The sequence below is a fragment of the Rhinopithecus roxellana genome, chromosome 19 (genome assembly GCF_007565055.1).
Source record: "Rhinopithecus roxellana isolate Shanxi Qingling chromosome 19, ASM756505v1, whole genome shotgun sequence".
Classification (NCBI taxonomy): Eukaryota; Metazoa; Chordata; class Mammalia; order Primates; family Cercopithecidae; genus Rhinopithecus; species Rhinopithecus roxellana.
The window spans coordinates 55,609,216-55,627,375 of NC_044567.1; the positions used below are offsets into that span (position 1 = coordinate 55,609,216).

At 54.7% G+C, this 18,160-nt stretch overlaps 2 protein-coding genes across 5 annotated transcripts in view; one reads left to right on the forward strand and one right to left on the reverse strand.

Annotated features, from left to right (window-relative positions):
• Window positions 1-5,981: 5,981 nt before the first annotated feature.
• On the reverse strand, window positions 5,982-7,015 carry LOC115894835 (forkhead box protein D1-like). The gene is made up of 2 exons (XM_030923482.1): window positions 6,361-7,015; window positions 5,982-6,219 (listed from the first exon to the last, which is right to left on the reverse strand). The coding sequence occupies exons 1-2, from the start codon at window positions 7,013-7,015 to the stop codon at window positions 6,206-6,208; spliced, it is 669 nt and encodes a 222-aa protein (XP_030779342.1). The 3' UTR covers window positions 5,982-6,205.
• The window catches only part of SLC43A2 (solute carrier family 43 member 2), a 57,317-nt gene continuing 45,979 nt past the window's right edge, over window positions 6,823-18,160 (forward strand). For 2 of the 4 annotated variants that reach the window (XM_010373504.2, XM_010373507.2), the window contains exons 1-2: window positions 6,823-7,229; window positions 8,093-8,299. In XM_010373504.2, the coding sequence (XP_010371806.1) occupies window positions 8,140-8,299 (160 nt within the window). In that variant the 5' untranslated portion in view covers window positions 6,823-7,229; window positions 8,093-8,139. Of the gene's footprint in view, window positions 7,230-7,670; window positions 7,906-8,092; window positions 8,300-17,202; window positions 17,338-18,160 lie in introns of those variants that run through there. The other 2 variants (XM_010373506.2, XM_030923481.1) reach the window with 2 other exon arrangements.

The following is an 18,160-nucleotide window of genomic DNA, read 5'->3' on the forward strand; positions in this document are numbered from 1 at the left end:
AGTAAAACGGAGATTTCCCTTCTCCCCAGAAGCATCTGTGGGTCTGAATCTAAGAGAGAGGTAGAATCTGCTTTTGCCTGGCACCTTTTTGGTCTTGTTTGAATTCTTTGCTCACATATTACCTAGTCAGAAAAGAAAAGGGGCAGCTCCCCCCATGCTTTCTTTATTTCTTTAAGATGGAGTCTCGGCCGGGCGCGGTGGCTCAAGCCTGTAATCCCAGCACTTTGGGAGGCCGAGACGGGCGGATCACGAGGTCAGGAGATCAAGACCATCCTGGCTAACACGGCGAAACCCCATCTCTACTAAAAAAAAAAAATACAAAGAGCTAGCCGGGCGAGGTGGCGGGCGCCTGTAGTCCCAGCTACTGAGGAGGCTGAGGCAGGAGAATGGCGTAAACGCGGGAGGCGGAGCTTGCAGTGAGCTGAGATCCGGCCACTGCACTCCAGCCAGGGCGACAGAGCGAGACTCCGTCTCAAAAAAAAAAAAAAAAAAAAAAAAAAAAAAGATGGAGTCTCACTCTGTCACCCAGGCTGGAGTGCAGTGGCATGATCTTGGCTCACTGCAACCTCTGCCTCCCGGGTTCAAGCAATTCTCCTGCCTCAGCCTCCAGAGTAGCTGGGATTACAAGCAGCCGCCACCACGCCTGGCTAATTTTTGTATTTTTTGGTGGAGACAGGGTTTCGCCATGTTGGCCAGGCTGGTCTTGAACTCCCAACCTCAAGGGGTCCACCACCTGGGCCTCCCAGAGTGTTGGGATTATAGGCATGAGACACCACGCCTGGCCAGGGGCAGCTCCTTTTATCCCAGTGCTCAGAGAATCTCATCAACAATTGGGTGCTTTCTTTCAGACGTTTTTCTGTGTACCTGTCAATAAATATTTTAAACAAAAACAAAATTTTAGCATACTTAGCATACTGGTCTCAGCTTCTTTTTTTTTTTTTTTTTGAGATGGGGTCTTGCTCTGTTGCCCAGGCTGGAGTGCAGTGGTACAATCTTGGCTCACTGCAACCTCTGCCTCCCAGGTTCAAGCGATTCTCTTGCCTCAGTGTCCTGAGTAGCTGCGATTACAGGCGCGTGTAATTTTCGTATTTTTAGTAGAGACGGGGTTTCACCATGTTGGCCAGGCTGGTCTCGAACTCCTGACCCACCTTGGTCTCCCGAAGTGCTGGGATTACAGGCGTGAGCCACCGCGGCCAGCCTCAACTTGCTTTTCTTTTTTTTTTTTTTGAGATGGAGTCTCGCTCTGTTGCACAGGCTGGAGGGCAGTGGCCAATCTCAGCTCACTGCAAGCTCCGCCTCCCGGGTTTAGGCCATTCTCCTGCCTCAGCCTCCCGAGTAGCTGGGACTACAGGCACCCGCCACCTCGCCCGGCTAGTTTTTTGTATTTTTTAGTAGAGACGGGGTTTCACCATGTTAGCCAGGATGGTCTCGATCTCCTGACCTCGTGATCCGCCCGTCTCGGCCTCCTAAAGTGCTGGGATTACAGGCTTGAGGCACCGCGCCCGGCCTCAACTTGCTTTTCTACTTAACAATATATCCTGGATATAGTTCAATGTCCATAAAATAAAGCTACCTCTCCTTATTTAAAAAAATGATTAGATGAGATTCCATCTAGCACAAGTATTTAAATCATTCCCCTGCCAGTGGATGGTTGGGTTGTTCTGATCTGTTTTGATACAATAAACAATGACATAGCATACAACTTTGTCCATATTTATTTATTTTTTGAGACGGAGTTTCAATCTTGTTGCCCAGGCTGGAGTGCAATGGCACGATCTCAGCTCATTGCAACCTCCACCTCCTGGGTTCAAGCGATTCTCCTGCCTCAGCCTCCTGAGTAGCTGGGATTACAGGCACCTGACACCACACCCAGTTAATTTTGTATTTTCAGTAGAGACGGGGTTTCTCCATGTTGGTCAGGCTGGTCTCGAACTCCCGACCTCAGGTAATCCACCCGCCTCGGCCTCCCAAAGTGCTGGGATTACAGGCGTGAGCCACCGCACCCGGCCCCATATTTATTTTTACATTTGTGCAAGTTTTTCTATCGAATAGATTCCTAGAAGCAGGGTTGTTGAGTTGTAGGGTAAGGGAGTTAGACACTTCTGTACTTACTCCAAATTGTCTCCAAAAATGTTGCTTGGATTTGTATATTCTCACAAATTATGGGGGAATCTGTGTCCCTACACTCAATCTGATCAGATAAAAGAGGGTATCTCATTATTCCACCGTGGTAAAAATAAAGTAACACATGCTAAAGCTTCTTTTTTTTTTTGAGATGAAGTCTCTTTCTGTCGTCCAGGCTGGAGTACAATGGCACGATCTCGGCTCACTGCAACCTCCGCCTCCCGGGTTCAAGCAATTATCCTGCTTCAGCCTCTCGAGTAGCCAGGACTACAGGTGCGTGCCACCACGTCCAGCTAATTTTTTGTATTTTTAGTAGAGACGGGGTTTCACCATATTGGCCAAGTTGGTCTTTCTGACCTCACAAAATCTGCCCACCTTGGCCTCCCAAAGTGCTGGGATGACAGGCGTGAGCCACTGTGCCAAGCCACTAAAGCTTCTAAAAAGTATATATAAATTTTTTTTGGCCAGGCACGGTGGCTCATGCCTGGGAGGCTTAGGCGGGTGGATCACGAGGTCAGGAGATCGAGACCATCCTGGTGAACACGGTGAAACTCCGTCTCTACTAAAAATACAAAAAAATTAGCTGGGTGAGGTGGCGGGCACCTGTAGTCCCAGCTACTCGGGAGGCTGAGGCAGGAGAATGTCGTGAACCCAGGAGGCGGAGCTTGCAGTGAGCCGAGATCGTGCCATTGCACTCCAGCCTGAGAGACAGAGTGAGACTCTGTCTCAAAAAAAAAAAATTTTTTTTTGTTTTTGTGTTTAACCATCAACAGTTATATCTCATTACAATTTAAATTTCTTTTTTTTTTTTTTTGAGACGGAGTCTGGCTCTGTCGCCCAGGCTGGAGTGCCGTGGCCGGATCTCAGCTCACTGCAAGCTCCGCCTCCCGGGTTCCCGCCATCCTCCTGCCTCAGCCTCCCGAGTAGCTGGGATTACAGGTGCCCGCCACCTTGCCCAGCTAGTTTTTTGTATTTTTTTTAGTAGAGACGGGGTTTCACCATGTTCGCCAGGATGGTCTCGATCTCCTGACCTCGTGATCCGCCCGTCTCGGCCTCCCAAAGTGCTGGGATTGACAGGCTTGAGCCACCGCGCCTGGCCTACAATTTAAATTTCTATGAGTATTCTAAGGTTGAGTTTCTTTTCCGTCTTGGCTCACTGCAACCTCCGCCTCCCAGATTCAAGCCATTATTGTGCCTCAGCCTCCTGAGTAGCTGGGATTATAGGCACCCACTATCACGCCCAGCTAATTTTTGTACTTTTTGTAGAGATGGGGTTTTGCCATGTTGGCCAGGCTGGTCTCGAACTCCTGACCTCAGGTGATCCACCTACCTCGGCCTCCCAAAGTGCTGGGATTCCAGGTGTGAGCCACCACGCCTGGCCTTTTGCCCCTTTTCATGAGTTCATGTTTTCATTCCACAAACTCATATTGTGCACCTGCTTTGTGCTTGCTTCTCTATCAAGGGCTGGTTATACAAAGTGGAATAAGACACCGTTCTGCCCCCAAAGAGTTCATAGTCAATTGGAGAGGAAGACAAACAGATGAATAGCTAATTATAAAACAATGCCGGCAGTAGACAAATAAAGTGAACATTATTAATGGGGAGTGGTTAGGGAAGGCTTCCCAGAGGAGGTGCTGTCCAAAATGAGGCTTTGTCGAGAGCTAGAGGAGAGAGAACAGCAGGTGCAGAAACCACAGGCCATGTGATTGGAGCATCTGGGACCAGGCAGGTCAGATGTCCTCCAGAGGGAGGGAGACGGAGGAGTCTGTGTGGGTCAAATTGGGGAACTGGAACTTTTTAATTTTGTTTATTTATTTTTTTGAGACGGAGTCTCGCTTTGTTGCCCATGCTGGAGTGCAGTGGCGCAATCTCTGCTCACTGCAACCTCTGTCTCCCAGGCTCAAGTAATTCTCCTGCCTCAGCCTCCTGGGTAGCTGGGGTTACAAGCGGATGCCACGTCACCCAGATCTTTTTTTTTTTTTTTTTTTCAGATGAAGTTTCGCTCTTGTTGCCCAGGCTGGAGTGCAGTGGCGCAATCTTGGCTCACTACAACCTCCGCCTCCCGGGTTCAAGTGATTCTCCTGCCTCAGCCTCCAGAGTAGCTGGAACTACAGGTGTGCACCACCATGCCCACCTAATTTTTTGTATCTTTAGTAGAGACAGGGTTTCACCATCTTGGCCAAGCTGGTATTGAACTCCTGACCTCGTGATCCACCCGCCTCAGCCTCCCAAAGTGCTAGGATTACAGGCGTGAGCCACTGCGCCCAGCCTGGCCATGCTGGTCTTGAACTCCTGACCTCGTGATCCACCAACCTCGGCCTCCCAAAATGCTAGGATTACAGGCATGAGCCACTGCGCCCAGCCTGGCCATGCTGATCTTGAACTCCTGACCTCGTGATCCACCTCCCCCCCTCAGCCTCCCAAAGTGCTGGGATTACAGGTGTGAGCCACCGCGCCCAGCCATTTTAGTACTTTTAGTAGAGACAGGGTTTCACCATGTTGGCCAGGCTGGTCTTTAACTTCTGACCTCAGCCTCCCAAAGTGCTGGAATTACAGGCGTGAACCACTGTGCCCAGCCAGGAACTGGAACTTTATCCTGTTTCACAAATAATAGTTTCTGAGGATTTTGGCAGAGGTCACATTTACATTCCCTTAGTGCCCTGGGATGAGATGGGGGCTGGATTTGAGGAGCTGAAATTTGAAGGTGGCTCAACAACAGCAGTTCCGGGCCTAAGGGCACAGATGGACTGATTAGGTAAACATGTAGGAGATACAGCTGTATCAGGGTGATGGGGATGGGTTGAGGGAGAGGCAGAATCACAGCGACTGCCTAACAAATGTCTGTTGAAAGGATGGTTCTCAGCAGGGCGCTGTGAGTCATGCCTGTAATCCCTGCACTTTGGGAGGCCGAGGTGGGAGGATCACTTGAGCCCAGGACTTTGAGACCAGCCTGGGCAACAGGGCAAGACCCTATGTCTACAAAAAATATAAAAATTAGCCAAGCGTGGGGGCATGCACCTGTGGTCCCAGGTACTTGGGAGGCTGAGGCAGGAGGATCACCTAAGCCCAGGAGGTCAAGGCTGCAGTGAGCTATGATCACACCACCACACTCCAGCAGTCTGGGTGCCTGAGATCCTGTCTCAAAAAAAAGAAAAAAGAGATGGTTCTTGGTATCTAACTTCAGTAGACACTAGTGTGATTATCTGAGAGAAAATGGGGAGGACAGTTCTGGGGGATATCTGAGATGTGTTTGAGCCCTGGAGCGCCCTCAGGCTGCTCCAAGAGGAGGAAAGGGTGAAGGAAGAGATTTTTCAGATAGCAGTTGAAACCTTGTGAGTGGGAAGGGTTCTACAGGGTGAGGAACCGGGTAGGTTACCAGCTGGAGCCGCCCCCCAGCAGGCTGACAGCACCAAGCCTTGTCTGGAGGAGGTTGCCCTCGCCAGGTGGCCTGGGTGGATTCTAGACAGTAGGGGCACACTCGGACTGGGGCAAGTAGAGCAAGAGGCGTCTGGGGTTCCCACAGCCCTGGGGTGGTGGTGGGGTTTTGTTTTATTTATTTTTATTATTATTACTTTTTTTTGAGACGGAATCTTGCTCTGTCACCCAGGTTGGAGTGCAGTGCCACAATCGGCTCACTGCAACCTCCGTCTCCTGGGTTCAAGCCATTCTCCTGCCTCAGCCTCCCCAGTAGCAGGATTACAGGCGTGCACCACCACACCAAGCTAGTTTCTGCATTTCAGAAGAGACCCGGTTTCACCATGTTGGCCAGGCTGGTCTCGAACTCCTGACCTCGTGATCCACCCGCCTCGGCCTCCCAAGGTGCTGGGATCACAGGCGTGAACCACTGCGCCCGGCTATTTTTGGTTATTTTTTTATTTTGGTAGAGACAGGTCTCGCCATGCTGCCCAGGCTGGTCTCGAACTCCTAGCCCTAAGTGGCCCTCCGACCTTAACCTCCCAAACCGCTGGGATTCCAGATGAGAACACCGCGCGGCAGCCCTGGGGTGCTAAGCCAGCCCCCTGGAACGTGCCAGGGAGACCAAGCAGATTCTGGGGCAGTCAGACGGTCTTCCGAGCTCGGGCTAGTGCCTCGGATCTGGGGGACGAAGACGGGCAGCTGAGCTTTCCGAGCCCGGGCTTATCAGACGGGGACCCGGAGCCCCCTGGAACCCTCGCAGGCTTGTACGAGCCGGTGGACGTGGGTGGAACGGGGTGAAGGTGGGGGGGTGGGGCTCACCGCGGGCAGGGAGCTCCCAGACGACCATCAAGGGTGGAGGGTCCCCGGGGGACCGAGCAGTGCGTGAACACGGGCGGAGAAAGATCTGATGGGGAGACCTCAGGAGACCCCATCCTAGGACCGGACAGACCAGCCCCAAATCCCCTTGCAGGTTTCCAAGGGCCAACTTCCAGGGACCGGGCAGACGGCACCCGGTCGGTGCATCAGCAGGGGGCGCCACGGCTGGACCGGGTCCGGGATCCCAGACCCCTAATACGCCGGGACGGGAACCACCGCGGCGGGAGAGGGAGGAACCAGGACCCAAAGCCCGAGGCGGCGGGGACGGCGGCGCTTCGTGGGGAGAAAGCGGGGTGGGGATTCGAGAGCGGAACCACAGTGCGGAGCCGGCGCATCTGGGCGTGGTGACCCGCGCGGAGGGGGCAGCTGGGGACGGCGGGGCGGCCGCGGGAGAGCCCAGCTGGGGGCGCTGGTGGCCCGGCGGCTTCGGGGGGGAGTCCGCGGGGGTCCGGCACGCGGAGCCGGAGCCCCAGCCTCGCAGGGTCAGGGCGCTGGAGAGGTCGCGGGGCGATGTCGCCGGGGGTTCCCGGCCGCGCTGTGACTCGGTCAAGTTGAAGGCGGCAGAGTCCGCAGCACCCCGGCCCCTCCCGCCCCCCATCTCTCTTGTTTGTCTCCGAGTCCGGCCGGAACCGGCTTCTGCTCGCGGCGGGGCGGGCGGGGGGCTGGCTGCTGATTGGTCGACGCCTGTTTCCAGCCCCGCTCAGCCAATCAGCGGGCGGCAGTGTTTTCTTCTTGGGGTCGGAATAAAAGGGCTGGAATAAAAGAGGGCAGAAAAGGCGCCGGGCGGGCCCGACACACGCCAGAGGAGCCGGGTGAGCTGGAGCCGGGGGTCGCGGCTGGGGCGAGGGCGCGGGGGCAGAAGCGCCCGCCGAAGGGGCGCAGGGAGAAAACGTGGGAGTAAAAAGAGAGAGACGGAGTGATGAGGGGCCGCCAGGAAAGAGATAACGAACACATGCGGGCTGGGGATGGAGGCACGGGGCTCTGAGGCCATGGAAACGGGCGGGTTGCCGGGGGAACGCCCGGGATGGGGGTTGCGGGCTGGCTCGCGCCGCCGGTTTGAACCGGCTCCTCGTCTCCCACGCCGGGTTCGCGTGGCCGCAGCGCCTAGCGACCTAGACGACGGCCAATGGCGCGGCAGTTCCTGCGCCGTCCGGCCAATGAGCGCGCCGGGGCGGGCCGTTCCGTAGCTCTGGGCGCTGATCTTGTGGTTGAAGAAACCAGCTCTGGGGAAGGGTCCCGGGCGCGGGCGGGAGGGCACCTGTCAGGGTCCCTGGGAGAGGCAGCCCTCGGATCTGCCCCTGCCCACCTCACGCTGCGTTCCATGCTGGCCCCAGGCGATGTCAGTCCTGCTGCAGGCCAGGACTAGTTCCACGGCCCTAAGCATGCGTTAGCCTCTTCTTGCCTCCATGCCTCAGTTTACCTCGGAGTGAGCTGCGGGAGACGTCTCCCTGCCTGGCCAGGGCGGCTCTGTCGTAGCGGAGGGCAGCGGTACGAGCCGGCCACGGGGTCGGGGTGGCCCAGGTCCGGGCAGGGCTGGGGTTCGCCTCCTCGGCTGCGCGCACCGGCCACCACGGAAGAGTGACAGTCCCGAGCCCTGCGACAGCGGCCGGGGCAGCTGGGGGGCGGCCGCAGTTGCTGGGCAGGGCCGGCCGCTGACGCCGAGGTCTGTGCGCAGGTGGTGCAGAGCCGGAGTCGGAGCCCGGAGCCGCGCCGCGCCGCACCATGGCGCCCACCCTGGCCACTGCCCATCGCCGCCGCTGGTGGATGGCCTGCACGGCCGTGCTGGAGAACCTCCTCTTCTCGGCAGTCCTCCTGGGCTGGGGCTCGCTGCTCATCATGCTCAAGTCGGAGGGCTTTTACTCCTACCTGTGTACCAAGCCAGGTGAGACAGGTGCCTGGGACTGCTGGGGGCTCCTGGAGCCGGGGCTTTGGGAGGGGGCGGGATGGGGGTGAAGACCTGGCATGCCACAGCACTGCATTGCCCAGTGCCTCTCGGGTATCCAAAGGCCCATCTGATCCTCACCCAGCCCTGCCGGGTACTTGTCATTGCCGCTGTTTTGTGGATGAAGACACCGAGGCTCAGAGCGATCTTCTGTCTTGCGCAAGGCCACAGAGCCTGGGCCTGCCATCCACCCAGAACCCCACCTGCTGTCCAGGGTGTTCCTTCCACCCCCTGGGAACATTGCTGGACTCCTCTCCTCTCCTCCCAGCTCCTGGAACATAGCTTGGCTGGTAGTAAACATGTTGCTCTCTGCTTGTGAGAAAGAGGAACTCCTGATTTAGGGGCTGGGGTGCAGCAGGAGAGGAAGTGGCCTTGCCTCCACCCCAGGGAGGGCTCATCTAGAATCTAGACGTTCCTCAGGCCGTTGTGGAGTCTCCTAAGTGCTTGCTGGACACAATTTCTTGTCTATTTTTGCTGCCTTGTGATTCTCCAAAGGGCATTTCCCGACACGGGCTGTGAGGACATCTCCGTGGCTTTCCAACCCCATGAGGATGAAGCGGAAGAGGAGAAGGGAATGTTTATGGAAATGATGCTAGGCTTGTTCTCTCCTCTTTGCCTCGCCACTGGAATTGCTGAAGGCAGGCTGAGGATGCTTCTCTGCATGACGTCTGCACCATCCAACACACACACACCTTCACATCTTTATACCTTGTTGGAGGATCCTGATTACTACAGGGCAGTAGGTTCAGCCCCACAGGAGGGCCACAGCAGCCCCCAGCCTCTAGCTTCCTACTCTCCTTCCTAGGCAACCTTAACAGGCAGTGTTTCCCTCTGCCTTCTCCTTGATCCTAACGGTAACTGATAATAGCTGAGCTCACATCTCTCTCGCCAGTGCTCGAGTGCCCATAGATGGAGGTAGCCCAGGTTTGACTTCCTGAGTTCCCAGCAGCAGGCCTTTTCTTTCTAGAGCTCTTTGCAAGAAGAGAAAGCTTTGGACCAGCTCATGCTGGGTGTAATCCTTTGTGGAAGCCTCCCTGTTTCCCTTTTCTGATCTGCCTGGGAGATTCCTGTGTGTCCCAGTCTCTAGGGAGGGAGGCTTAGCTGGAGAGGTTCAGGGCAGGAGAAAGCAGGAGAATGCAGAGGCTGCGGGGACAGGACAGAAAGTATATCATTTATAACTAACCTTTAGCCTTTAGCCACTCAAAAATATTTCCTAACAGCCTAAGGGTTCTTGGCAGGCCTTTCCCCACATCAGCAAGAAATCTTGGGAGTTGGGAAGAGTCAGACCTTGTTCCCTGAACAAGCTTTCTGCTTTGCCCAAGAGATGTTAGGAGATTAATGCCTGTCCCGGAAAGGCACAGGTTGGAGTATTTGCTTCTTCCTCTCCTTTCCTCTCTCCTCCCTTAGAGATCGTGACCCTTCCTGCTTGCCTTTCTTGTGGGTTCTTTCAGGCTGGACACAGGGTTTAAAAAAAAAAAAAAGCAGAAAAAAAAGTCATCATCCCCAGATAAAGCTTTTTTATTTATTTATTTATTTATTTATTTATTTATTTTTTATTTTTTATTTTTTTTATTTTTTGCTTTTTTTTTTTTTTCTTGAGACGGAGCCTCGCTCTGTCGCCCAGGCTGGAGTGCAGTGGCGCAATCTCGGCTCACTGCAAGCTCCGCCTCCCAGGTTCACGCCATTCTCCTGTCTCAGCCTCCCGAGTAGCTGGGACTATAGGGGCTCGCCACCACGCCCAGATAATTTTTTTTGGATTTTTAGTAGAGACAGGGTTTCACCGTGTTCGCCAGGATGGTGTTGATCTCCTGACCTCATGATCCACCTGCCTCGGCCTCCCAAAGTGCTGGGATTACAGGCGTGGGCCACCGCACCTGGCCTCAGAGAAAGCTTTTAGTGGCTCACCCAGACCAGAGAACTGTTGTGGGCAGGTTTTGTGTTATTTTTTTTTAACCCACCATGGTGTCAGGAAGGTCAGATTCTAGGTGTTTTTTTTTTTTTTTTTTTTTTTTTTCATAGACTGTCCACAGATTTAATTGATAGTATGGTTTTGGCAGAGTTGGGTCTGGTCCCTTCATTCCCGCCTCAGCCTTGGCTTCTTCCTGTAAGTGGGAGGAGTCCCAGAGATGGTGCCAGTGTGGTGCTGAGTTGGTGTTTTAAGCCCTGGGCAGACTTGACAGGTTGCTCCTGTAAACCAAAGTGAAGGTGAAGGGTCAGGATTGTGGGTTGAACATCAACTTCTTATCCGTGCTTTTGCTCCTGCCTCCAATTTTGGTTTTTCTGATTATCTGGCAAACCTGCTGAGCCCGCGTCCTGGGCGGGAAGGCTGCTGATCCCACACAGCTTATCTCTCTGGCCGCACTGCTCCTTGATTCTTGAAGTCTACATAACCAGTTTTCTTTCAGGCCAGAAATCTCCACACGTTGCTTGTCTGGGAGTGCCTGGTGAAGTTAGGGTGAAGGTTTCGACTTCGGTCTGACATTTTCAAACTTGGTGCATGGCTGAATTGCAGAGAAGCAGTGAGGCCATTTTTTGAATGTATTAAATTAGACTTGTGAAAGGCTGAGCAGTGTCCGGCTGATTGAGATGCAAATTTGTCAGCATCGTGTCGCTCTAGGACGATGCTTTAGTTTGTTCTCTAAAGAAAATTTGCCTGAACCTGTTGAAAGATTCTTAGAACTCTTTCTCAGGACTCCAGCCAGAATCTGGCCACAGACGTGGTGTTGGGTTCCAGCCTGGTGAGGTGGCAGAGGGAACGAGATAGCTCACTTCTCGGCTGCCCCTCAGTTTGTTCTTCCTTGCCCACTGGGAGAGGTGGCAGGCTGGGTTTGGGGACCTGGGTGCAGGGAGTTGGTGACGGGTTTTGCACAATATCCTCCAGGTGTTGGCTGCTGGATCCCTCCCTTGTCCCCCTGGTGAGGGCAGGAAACCAATTGGGTGTTCAGTCCGAGAAGCACGGGACTTCCCAGAGCTGTGTCCTCTTGGCCTCTAGGATGGCAATGTGACAGCCGGCGCCTGGGCTCTTTCTTCATTTTCTCTGTTATCCAGTAGCCCCCACTTCAACAGGGTCAGGGTCAGCTTGGGGGGCTGCGGCTACCTGTGGATGGTTTTTTTTTTTTTCTTTTTTTTTTTTTTTTTTTTTTTTTTTTTTTTTTTTTTTGAGACGGAGTCTCGCTCTATCACCCAGGCTGGAGTGCAGTGGCCGGATCTCAGCTCACTGCAAGCTCTGCCTCCCAGGTTTATGCCATTCTCCTGCCTCAGCCTCCCGAGTAGCTGGGACTATAGGCGCCCGCCACCTCGCCCGGCTAGTTTTTTGTATTTTTTTTTAGTAGAGACGGGGTTTCACGGTGTTAGCCAGGATGGTCTCGATCTCCTGCCCTCGTGATCCACCCGTCTCGGCCTCCCAAAGTGCTGGGATTACAGGCTTGAGCCACCGCGCCCGGCGGATGGTTTTTTTTATTCGAGACAGGGTCTTGCTCTGTTGCCCAAGCCGGAATGTGGTGGTGCGATCACAGCTCACTGCAGCCTTAACTCCTGTGCTCAAGCAATCCTCCCACCTCAGCCTCCTGAGTAGTTGGGACTGAAAGTGTGCGCCACCCTACTCAGCTAATTTTTGTATATTTTTGTAGAGACAGGGTCTCGCCGTATTGCCTAGGCTGATCTCAAACTCCTGGGCTCAAGCGATCCTCCTGCCTCAGCCTTCCAAAGTGCTGGGCCTACAAGCGTGAGCCATCATACCCAGTTACTTTTTTATTTTTGTTTTTGGGACTACAGGCGCCCGCCACCATACCCAGCTAATTTTTGTATTTTTAGTGGAGATGGGGTTTCACCATGTTGACCAGGCTGGTCTCGGACTCCTGACCTCAGGTGATCCACTCACCTCGGCCTCCCAAAGTGCTGGAATGACAGGTGTGAACCACCACGCCCAGCCCTGGTTATTTATTTATTTATTTATTTATTTATTTATTTATTTATTTATTTGAGACAGAGTCTCGCTCTGTTGCCAGGCTGGAGTGCAATGGCGCGATCTTGGCTCACTCCAACCTCTGCCTCACAGTTTCAAGCAGTTCTCCTGTCTCAGCCTCCCAAGTAGCTGGGACTACAGGTGACTGCCACCACGCCTGGCTAATTTTTGTATTTTTTCGTAGAGATATGGTTTTACTATATTGGTCAGGCTGTTCTCGAACTCCTGACCTCAGGTGATCCACCCGCCTTGGCCTCCCAGAGCACTGGGATTACAGGTGTGAGCCACTGTGCCTGGTCAAAGTTTTTGTAGAGATAAGGGTTTCACCATGTTGCTCAGGCTGGTCTCAAAACTCCTGGGCTCAAGTGACCTGCCAACCTGAGCCTCCCAAAGTGCTGGGACTACAGGTGTGAGACACCATACCCAGGTAATATTTTTTTTTTTTTTGAGACGGAGTCTTGCTCTGTCGCCCAGGCTGGAGTGCAGTGGTGCGATCTCGGCTCACTGCAAGCTCCGCCTCCCGGGTTTACGCCATTCTCCTGCCTCAGCCTCCCGAGTAGCTGGGACTACAGGCGCCCGCCACCTCGCCCGGCTAGTTTTTTGAATTTTTTTTAGTAGAGACGGGGTTTCACCGTGTTCGCCAGGATGGTCTCGATCTCCTGACCTCGTGATCCGCCCGCCTCGGCCTCCCAAAGTGCTGGGATTACAGGCATGAGCCACCGCGCCCGGCCCATACCCAGTTAATTTTTAAATGTTTTGTAGAGTTGGGGGTTTCACCGTGTTGCCCAGGCTGGTCTTTTTTTTTTTTTTTTTTTTTTTTTTTTTTTGAGACGGAGTCTCGCTCTGTCACCCAAGCTGGAGTGCACTGGCCAGATCTCAGCTCACTGCAAGCTCCGCCTCCCGGGTTCATGCCATTCTCCTGCCTCAGCCTCCGGAGTAGCTGGGACTACAGGCGCCCGCCACCTCGCCCGGCTAGTTTTTTTCTTTTTTGTATTTTTTAGTAGAGACGGGGTTTCACCGTGTTAGCCAGGATGGTCTCGATCTCCTGACCTTGTGATCCGCCCGCCTCGGCCTCCCAAAGTGCTGGGATTACAGGCTTGAGCCACCGCGCCCGGCCCATACCCAGTTAATTTTTAAATGTTTTGTAGAGTTGGGGGTTTCACTGTGTTGCCCAGGCTGGTCTTAAACTCCTGAGCTCAGTCGATCCACCCGCCTCGGGCTCCCATATTGCTGGGATTATAGGCGTGAGCCACTGCTCCAGGCCTACATGTGCATAGTTAATCCCCTCTCTCTTATAACCTAAACATTCAGTAAACATTGACGAAGGTGCGGTGCTGGGGACTCAGAGCAAACAAGTCATCACACGCATACCTGTGTAACCTGTATAATTCCAGGTGGTAGCCGGGCCCCCAGGAAAGAGCCAGAATAGCTGCGGAGATCTGGCTCCTACTGGGTGGGAGGGCCTCTCTGGGGTTCAGGCTGAAGCCTGGAGGTTGAGGAGGGGTGAGTCAGGAGAGGAGGGTACACCCTGGAGGAGAGGAGAGAAGTGGGAAGGGGCCGGGCCTGCAGGGCCTGGGAGTCCATTTGGGGAAAGTGAATTTTATTCCCAAGGCAGGAGGAAGTCAGGGAGGTAGAGGAGGGCGATGATCCAATTCCCCTGTTAGAGCCTCGTGTGAATGGTTGAGGGCTTGCCCCACGCTGGGTATGTCTGGATGGCATAGAAAGGCAGAAATCATCACGGCCTCTGCCCGAGGAAGTCACTCACGGTCTGACCATGGGCATGAAGGCTGACCCCGGTTGTATGCTCCTGACTGCTGCAGTCGCTCCGCCTGTGGTGGTGGGAGAGAGCCTCTCACCCTGGCACCGAGGCTGCTGCAAGCTCACCCTGGCATACAGGTTGCTGGGAGGGCAGAGGGGCTGCCGCCCACCTTGGGGAAGCAGGGCCGCCAGGCTTGGTCCCCATGGGCTGAGTGAAGCTGCAGATGTGGACAGGGGACTTCTCTGCTGCCTCGAGGACCTCGTGTTTCTTGGGGGACGGGGAGTGGGGGACAGAGTTTCACTCTTGTCGCCCAGGCTGGAGTGCAGTGGCGCAGTCTCGGCTTACTGCAACCTCTGCCTCTCGGCAGAATTAAAGCAGTTCTCCTGCCTCAGCCTCCCAAGTAGCTGGGATTACAGGTGCCCGCCACCATGCCCGGCTACTTTTTTGTATTTGTATTTCATTTTTTTTTTTTTTGAGATGGAGTCTCACTCTGTCACCCTGGCTGGAGTGCAATGGCGCGATCTCGGCTCACCGAAACCTCCATCTCCCAGGTTCAAGTGATTCTCCTGCCTCAGCCCCCCAAATAGCTGGGATTACAGGCACCCATCACCACACCTGGATAATTTTTGTATTTTTAGTAGAAACGGGGTTTCACCATGTTGGCCAGGCTGGTCTCGAACCCCTGGCCTCAGGTGATCCGCCCGCCTCGGCCTCCCAAAGTGCTGGGATTACAGGCGTGAACCACCGCACCCACCGGATAGCTTTCTTAAATCCAACCTTTCACTTTTATTGCTGTAAATGTGACTTTTAAACTTTTCCGCCAGTTTATTTGGAATTTTAAAAATTCCATAGCAACGGGTAAGAAGGTTTAAAGGCTGGAGCCGGCAGCCTCAGGATGCGTCTCAGAGAAGAGCTGGCGGCCTTGGCTCTTCCCACCACCCCAGCCTCCCTCCTTGGTTCGTGACCTCATTTCCCTCACAGACATCCGCTGGCCACCGCTGGCTTCTGGTGTCCATGAAGGTCCATCCAGCTTAGGCTGGCTCTCAGGGACCTCGTGGGAGAGTCTTAGTTCCGTTCTCACCAAGCGATATTCAGGGCCTCCTAGTGTTGCCGACACCATGGGCAGCCTTTTCCTGGCTCTGTTCTCTCAGCATTTCCTCTCTGGGATATGAGCCTCTAACCCAGCTAGGCCAGCCTCGGCATAGCTCGAAGGGTAAGAGCGGGAACTTCGGGATCTGACAGCCTGGAGTCGAGCCCAGCTTCCCCAGAGACCCCCATGAGACCTTTGGCACGTGACTTCCCTGCTCTGAGCATCCCTCAGGGATACTCTCACAGTATCCTCGTGGGGAATATGGGGTGGGCGTGGGCACACCCACTGAGCGTGGCAGCTGACACACACTGGCACTGTGCACATGGCAGCCGCTGCTGGGCCCATGGCTCGGGGGCCAGGCTCTGGTCAGCCCAGGACGGCCTCTGCCTGTCCGTGCCCTCCTGTCTGTTGTTTGCTCTGTGTCTGAGCTGACCTCTCCCCTATATCTCCCCTGCCGGACTGAGGACTGAGATGCTGCTTCCTGTTGCCGGATAGACTAAGGATTTAAGAGCCGGGAGATCCTGGGCAGGGGCCATCGGTGGGCTGTCCAGGGGCCTGCACCCTGGAGCGGGGGGCTCGGAAAGCAGCCAGTCAGGGAAGGGGGAAGCTCAGGAATTTAGAGGGGACCTCAAGCCAGGTATTCCTTGGCCCCCTCAAGCATCATCTTGGAGGCCCCCTCCCTTTGTCTCCCGGAGTGTGGGGAGACTCCGCTTTGACTTGGGGGAGTCTGAGAGAGCCACAGCACCCTCTTTTCCCCCTGATTCCTCTGTGAAGATCTTGTGCGTCTTCTGTGAGCGGGGCTGAACAGGGTTCCTCCGCCCTGGCCCTGGGCCTCCTCCTAAGCAGCCCTGTTCCTGTTCTTGGCACTCACTGGCCACACCAACTCTTGCCTATCTTCTCTGTTCACCTTCTCTGTCCGGCCTGGGCTGGGCCACTTCTGGCTGCCCCCGAGGAGGCGTCAGTTTCATAAACAGGTGCAGGTGAGGAGCAGAGCAGGCTGACCGGGAATGAGCAGAGCAGGCTGGCCCCGGGTCAAGCTCTAGGCTGGGAGCAGAGGACCATCCCACACCTTGGCAATTCCTGGGTGCTTAATCTGTTTGTCTCTTTCCTGGCCCACAGTGGCCCAGGTGGGAGCAGAGGGAGAGGAACAGCCTGGGTGTGTCTGTGTTTGGGCATCTGCTGGAGCTGTGACGGTGGTGGTGCTGTTTACTGTCAACAGAGCTTCTGGGCTCACCAAGGGCTTCGTTCCCTCCAGCAGGAGGGAGACTCTCCACAAGCAGAAGGAGAAGCCGCTCACCTCCCCCGCCCCAGGCGCATCTGTTGCTGGACAGGACTGCCTGGAGGCAAGCGGCCGGGCAGAGGGCCTGGTGGCCCGAGCGGCAGGGATTTGTTTAAGGGGAGAAGGCTGGTGGTCTAGCGTGCAAGGTCCTTGCCCCTGTGTGTAGTGGCTGCAGGGTAAAAGATGGAAAGGACAGATACCCTTGCCTCTCCCCTGCCCTTGCCTCTCCCCTATGTAGTTAAAGGGGTGACCAGATCTCTAATCAATTTAAGACTTTTTTGTTGTTGTTTGTTTGGAGACAGAGTCTCACTCTGTGGCCTGGGCTGGAGTGCAGTGGCACAATCTCGGCTCACCGCAACCTCCGCCTCCCGGGTTCAAGCGATTCTCCTGCCTCAGCCTCCCGAGTACCTGAGATTACAGGCGCCTGCCACCACGCCTGGCTAATTTTTGTATTTTTAGTAGAGACGGGGCTTCACCGTGTTGGCCAGGCTGGTCTTGAACTCCTGACCTCAGGCGATCCACCTGCCTCTGCCACCCAAAGTGTTGGGATGACAGGCGTGAGCCACCACACCTGGCCCTGTTGTTTCTATTCATTCGGTAAACAGCTATCGTAGGCCAAGACCTGGGTGAGATACTGGGGACACAGAAGTGACCACAATGCAGGCCCTGCCTTTCAGGGCTCACAGCCCAGTGGGGGATTAGACGTATCTTTGCGCTTCCACACACGCTGACGGGACTGTGCTCCCCACAGCCGCTGCATCGGCTCTGTGCCAGCTGGTCGTGCCCTGATTCCCATCCGGAGCCTCCAGTAGCAGCAATGATCATAATAGCCACGAGAACAGCAGCAGCTTGCAGCGATTCGTTATTGAGTGCTTTCTATGCCTGGGTGAGCTCCAGAAGGTTTTCTAGATTTTCTCATTGATCTTCCCCCAAACTCTAGGAGGTGGATCGTATTATTCTATGATGTCCATTTTATAGACAAGGAAACTGAGCTAAAGCAAGGTTATGCAGGTAGAAAGTGGAGGAACCAGAACAGGAAGCTTGAAGCCAGATTCCAGTTCCACGCTCTTCATCCACACGGCCCCGGCGAGCCTCCCTGGTCACACGTTGGCATGAGGCGTGATTCCACCCGTGTGCATCCTTTCCAGTGACCTTGGAGGAGCCCCAAGAGGCCTGAGCAAGCCTTTGCAAACCTCAGCTCTGCAGACCTGGCGCCAGAGGGCTGCAATTGGAAGGCAGGCAGTTATCGGAAGAAAAGCGTTTCCTTGACTCTCCCAGTGTGACCTCGCATCTAATCAAAGTCGGCTCCTGTTTTCTGCAGGATTAGTCAGCATCTCTTAACTAGCAGTCCTGGCTGGGAGAGCTCCTCAGCCACGTTCCCAGGCCGTCCTCCACCCTCCCGTCTTCAGCTGCCACAGCACTTTTCTCTGCCTTTTTGTGTTGTTTTGGTGCTGGGTGGACTTTGGAGGGGGCCATTAAGGGCTGGGTGTGGCAGACACACCAGACGCAGCACCCAGCAAGGTCTGGGCATGGTCACGGGATGGCATCACAATGACCCCGGCAAGGAAAATAAGAAAAGTGCATCTCGGCCGGGCGCGGCAGCTCACGCCTGTAATCCCAGCACTTTGGGAGGCAGAGGTGGTGGGATCACCTGAGGTCAGGAGTTTGAGACCAGCCTGGGCAACATGGTGAAACTCCGTCTGTACTAA